We start from the raw sequence: 6,027 nt of genomic DNA on the forward strand, positions 1-6,027 counted from the left end.
ATAAAAAGGAAATAGTTTGGGGTAAAATAGTCTTTTTATGTATGACAGGGAGCAAACACACAACAAAAATGTATAATAGGGATCGTCCGAGTTAAAAAAATAGTTATGGATCAAACACGGAAATTACCCCAAACCACATGGACCATCCGTGTAATTTACTCTATAATTTTTGTAATTTACTCTATAATGAATTGCAAAATTGGTCCTGTGGGAGACAGAGTTTCGTATGTGTGGTTGGCGGAGGTTCTAAACCCTAGGATTAGGGTTTTCCTAGATTTGAAATGTGCCATCTACAATGCATGGTCATCTCATGATGTACGGGTGACATTATTGCATGTGGCGACGGAGTAGTGATACATGCGACAATGAATGTTAAAGAGGGCATCACGCATCGAGCGTGGATGGAGGGTGGTTACGGAGAGCAGAGAAGGTCGGTATCCTTTGTGGTCTGGTGGTGCTTCGACAAGATGTTAGTGCTTCAGCGGTGCTCCAGAGAGAGAGAGAGAGAGAGAGAGAGAGAGAGAGAGAGAGAGAGAGAGAGAGAGAGAGAGAGAGAGAGAGAGAGAGAGAGAGAGAGAGGTGGCTCTGACGGGATTTTTCGACGACAACAACAGGAAAAAGAAGAGTTAGAGAAGATTGTGTTAGTATATTAAAAGAGAAATGGATGTATGAGGTAAGTTATTACTTATTAGGGGTTTTATTTTTTTATTTTTTTATAATAAAAATATTTAACTACATAAAGAAATAGAAAAAAAATAGGACAAAATAGTTTTTTTTAATATATTCAAATTTTCAAGGGACCGATTTTGTATGAAAATTTCAATTTTAATCTAACCGTACCAAAAAGTTTTTGAATCAAATTGCGCTTTTTAGTAAATCATATGAACATTTTTGCAATTTACTCTTTATTTTATTTATTATATTTAATCATAAAAATATATAGTATAATTTTTGTTAGTAGAGTTTCTTTTCCTTGGACAAAGGGAAAAGAGGAATAAAGTCGAGGCCAAGCACCGACCCATGGTTCCCTACTACGGAATGTACCGAAGGGAAAAAGGAAACGCATGGAAGATTTCGAGAAGAAAGTGAGAATATCAGAAGGCATGGACGTTGATCAAAATGGCTCCAACCACCACGAAATCGTCTCTTTGCTTCGCCAATTTCTCGGAGTTCAGCAGCGAAGAGCGGAAGCCTACGCAAAACTCAAAAAGTTCGTTTTCAAAAACTTTTGGATATTTGTTTCTGTATATTTTCAATTTCTGCAATATTGCTAGATCAATATATTTTATCGCTCGGATAAATTGATATCTAACGAGTTTTGGATGTCGATTGCGAAACATTGCGTTTTCATCGTTTAAATTTCATGTTTTTAGATTATTTTTCTTTGACAAATATTGATTTGTTATGATTTCAGTTCTTCCAGTAATTAGGGATTAATACATGATCTACTTCAATATTAATACTACCACTTACATGAATCAAAGAAGTAATTACAAATACAACTACGATGTCAAACATGTTATCCCAAATCAGTTTGGGGTAAGCTACAGATTTAACAATTGGAAATTAGGGCTTTGTTCATGATTAACATGTTCTTCTATGCTATCTATTTGAAATAGTGATGTCAAAATCTATGATTGCAATAAGATTCATACAATTTGAATTTAATTTGATGAAGTATATGATACAAAGTCATGAATGAATAAATAGTGAATAGTAATTTATTTATTTTCTGAAACAAAGCCAAAGAGTTATTTTTTTCATTGAAGAACATAAACTCTTGAAATGTTTTAACTTATCTAACATACCATTGGTTAACAGGGGCTTTACTGAATTGGGAGATTCTGCTTACCAACAACTTTGCAATGAAATCACACTTCAATTTAATGACTGTTCGAAACAAGTAAGTGATATATAGCTTCCTTGTTCTTATTTATGAAAAAGACGTAAATGCCCTCTTCACCCTCATCACTGAAAAGAAATTAAGTTGATGAACGTTTCTTCACAGGTGCTTGCATTGGAGTCGATATTTCTGAGTCCCAGTTATTCAAGAAATGATTTAGCTTCTATACTGAGGTCTGTTCAAGTACAAGAAAAGCAAAAGCTGCATCTGGTAATTTATATACTACTACAGTACTAATATTTTACTGTAGACCCTGCAAAAGACATGAATGCCCTTCTCATCCTCATCACTGAAAATATCCTTCTAGAAATCATAAATGATGTTTTTTGGGATAAAGTACGTAATGAACAAGGACTGTTTCATCTTTAGCGTATTTGAACTGTTTGAATGATGGTAAATGACCGTTTTACCCCTCTATAGAAGTGAGTCTGAATATAAGTGTATTCGAAAACTGTTATAAATACTAAATAAGCTTTCTGCTCTTCTAATCTCATCATGAAAAACAACTATAAATCATTGTTTTTTTTTTTTTTTTTTTTGACTTAATCTTTATAGAATGACTTTATGGGGTTAAGCCAAAAAACATGGCTTAATGTATTAAGACACTAATCGTTTACCTATTTTCCCTTCTTTTTTCCTCACAATTCCTCTCATGTTAAAGTTGATGATGAATCTTGTGAAATTTACTTTTTTTCTTTTTGTAATGTAAGGGTAAAATGGTCATTTAGTCTCGTCCAGTCAGTTTATATTCACTTTATCCTAACTAGCATCATTCCCCAATACTCATTTAACCACTTTACCGGTACATAACTTAATGACAAATAAAAAGAAACAACCCCATAAAAGACATTTTTGGTCTCTATAGTTTTAGTTTTCGGAATTACATCTTTGGTCCCTGAAGTTTTTAGTTTGCATGAATTACATTTTTGGTCCCTGTAGTTTTGATTTTTCAAAATCACACTTTTGGTCTGTGTAATTTTTAATTTCCATGAAATGAGTGACTTACACTTTTTTGGTCCATATAGTTTAAATTTTCCGGAATTACATTTTTGCTCCCTGAAGTATTTAGTTTGCATGAATTACATTTTGGTCCTTGTAGTTTTAATTTTCTGAAATTAAACTTTTGGTCTGGGTAGTTTTTAATTTGCAAGAAATGAGTTACATACACTTTTTTGGTTTAATTTTCCGGAATTACATTTTTGGTCCCTGAAGTTTTTAGTTTGCATGAATTACAGTTTGGTCCCTATAGTTTTAATTTTCTGAAATTACACTTTTGGTCTGTGTAATTTTTAATTTCCAAGAAATGAGTGACTTACACTTTTTTGGTTTAATTTTCCTGAATTACATTTTTGGTCCCCAAAGTTTTTAGTTTGCATGAATTACATTTTTGGTCCCTGAAATTTTATTTTTCCAAAATTACACTCTTTGTCCGTGTAGTTTTCAATTTGCAAGAAAAGTGACTTCCACTTTTTGGACCCTTTAGTTTAAATTTTCTGGAATTACATTTTTGGTCCCTGAAGTTTTTGTTTTGCATGAATTACATATTTGGTCCCCGTAGTTTTAATGTTCCAAAATTAAACTTTTGGTCCATGTAGCTTTTAGTTAGCAAGAAATGAGTGACTTACACTTTTAGTTCCTATAGTTTGCAATGTTCTGCACTTTAGGTCCACGTCTTGATACTTTTTACAATAAAACTAATTTACAGTATGAGTCCCTGCGGTTTCTACAATTACTTATCGCTCTTAAATTACACAAATAATCTTCAATACATTCAGTGAAGCTTCAATTCTTGTTCTTGTGTAGTGATTTTTATATCATCTTAACTCTGTTCATTGTGAAAAAAACAGACAGCAACAATTCAAGTTTTGAAAAAAGCTGGACGCCCCTCAGAACGTTTAGTGAGCCATGAAAACTGCAAATTTAAAAATCACACGCAACACGAATGTGTTCATGTTCATGAGATAACAGAAGCTGCAGGAACAGAAGAAGCAGAAGCAGATGCAGAATATGATAATGCAATGAAGGAAGCGATTCAAGGTGTTCAAGATGCAGTCACCACCATTAATGAGCATTTGGAAGAAGTTAGGTATGAAATTGCTGCACTTGAAGCAGAGTGATTTTTGGAATTACTTGTTATTTTGTGTTTCTTTTTTTTTTATTAATCGATACTTTGTTTAGATGTTTTCGTACATATATACAATGTTTAGTTATCTGGTTACTATTTGAAAGTTATATTAAAGGTTGTTTATTTGTTTGTTATGTGATTTATATATCAGATACATCACTTATATTTATTTGTTAGTAAGGTATTGTACTTTAAAAAATCTACCCAATTATAGCATCACAATAATTTAGTTTATTTTTTCTTATTACAACTTTCTATTTGTAAAGTCTACTGAATTATAGTGGTGAAAATTTATTTGTATTTGGATGATAGTTGCTATAATTGGATAGATTTTTCAATGTACAATGGTGTAGTGTAATAAGAATAAATGAAATTAGAATGCTACGATAAACAAATGAACAAGTTACTGAAATCGTCTTTGTGGTTTGCCGAAAATTACATGTTTGGTCCTATCTTTTTTTTTTTTTTTTGCACTTGGACTGTCCTTGCAGCTTTATTTGTTGCGTTTTTGGTCCCTCGTAGACATAAAAAGACTATATTGTCCTTTTGTTTTATTTATTTATTTTTTTTTCATATTTTTAATAACTTCTATTATATATATAATTAAAAAAGGAAAAGGGCCCACCCTTTAAACCTTGTCTCACCCTCAAAGTTTCGTGAGTCCTATATTGTTGTTCATCATCTTTTTCCCATCTTCCAGCCGCCACTTATCTCCGCCTCTATTCCTTTCATCGGGAGTTTAACCCACAAATATTCCAGATCATGGGTGCACCACCATCAAAACCATGCTTCTGTATCACCTTTCTCTCCCCATATATGTCATCGATCCATCTCAATCTCATCGTCTCTGGAAAAATGTTAACCACGATGTCGTCACCAGAAAATGTGAACCAGGAAAAATCAGCACCGCCTTTCTCATTCTTTCTCCTTAGTCTTCATCGACTCCATCTCCATCTTATACCTAATGAACCATGGACCAGGAAGTCAATGCTTAGGGACTTAGGGTTTGTTGAACCGATCTTGCATAAGGTGTATCTGGTTTGTTTATCGATCTTGTATTGGTGTATTGCATCTGGGTTCACGATTCTAGGACACTTCTGGGATAAAAATCAAATTTGAGTATACGTTCTGGGTAATTCTAACACCGGTGGGAGGTGGTTAAGCCGGTTGTGGTTAATGACAGCGGAAGGTGATTAAGGGAGGCGATTTCTTCTCAATCGCTCATCTTCCAGTAAATTTAACCCCACCGCTGCCATCTTTCAACTTCGACGGAAACCACAACCATCTTTCAACTTCGACGGAAACCACCACCATCTACCGGTAAACATAACACCATTGCTAACATCCCTTTTTCTTCTTCTTCCCTCTCAACATCCAAACTCTGACTCTCGACTTTTTAGGTGGGTTTCATGGCGGTAACTGAGTTTGGGGGTTTGATTTGGTTAAGGTTTTTTGTTTTTTAAGATTTGATTTTGGTTTGATTTTTAGAAAGGTTAGTTGATTTTCAGGTTTGGAGTTAGATTGCAGTTTAAGGTTTTATTTGGGTGGTGTTATAGGTTGTGGATCTATTTTCCAGTGGCCAGTGTTGGTTGTCGGTAGCTGATGGTGGCCAATGGTCGGAGTGATTAGAGTGGGAGGTGGAGTGGGAGTGCAAGTGGTCCCACCTATCAATAAATCGAATAATTTGTTTTCTTTAAATAAAAAATAAAAAAATTAACAAGGGTATTATAATCATTTCTTATCGGACAGGGACTTACGCGGTAACAAAATCAAAATCTAAGGACAGTCCGAGTGCAAAAAAAAAAAAGAATGGACCAAACACGTAATTTTTGACAAACCGACGATTTCAGTAATTTGTTCTAAACAAATATATGAAAGTGCATATGTATTATTTTCATTTAAACCCAGAAAAAAGGGGAGCAACAACGGTAGGGGCATGTCTTGAAATTAGAAAGTTCTTTTTATAACATATATAATTTCTTTATTTTATTAACTTATA

At 33.6% G+C, this 6,027-nt stretch overlaps 1 protein-coding gene across 1 annotated transcript; it reads left to right on the forward strand.

The window, feature by feature from the left end:
* The first annotated feature begins 971 nt into the window (after nucleotides 1-971).
* Nucleotides 972-4,162, forward strand: LOC111888923 (uncharacterized). The gene is made up of 4 exons (XM_023885062.3): nucleotides 972-1,210; nucleotides 1,822-1,903; nucleotides 2,009-2,113; nucleotides 3,751-4,162. The coding sequence occupies exons 1-4, from the start codon at nucleotides 1,065-1,067 to the stop codon at nucleotides 4,018-4,020; spliced, it is 603 nt and encodes a 200-aa protein (XP_023740830.1). The 5' UTR covers nucleotides 972-1,064; the 3' UTR covers nucleotides 4,021-4,162.
* Nucleotides 4,163-6,027: the final 1,865 nt, after the last annotated feature.

Source organism: Lactuca sativa, chromosome 2 (genome assembly GCF_002870075.4).
Source record: "Lactuca sativa cultivar Salinas chromosome 2, Lsat_Salinas_v11, whole genome shotgun sequence".
In the NCBI taxonomy this organism is placed as follows: Eukaryota; Viridiplantae; Streptophyta; class Magnoliopsida; order Asterales; family Asteraceae; genus Lactuca; species Lactuca sativa.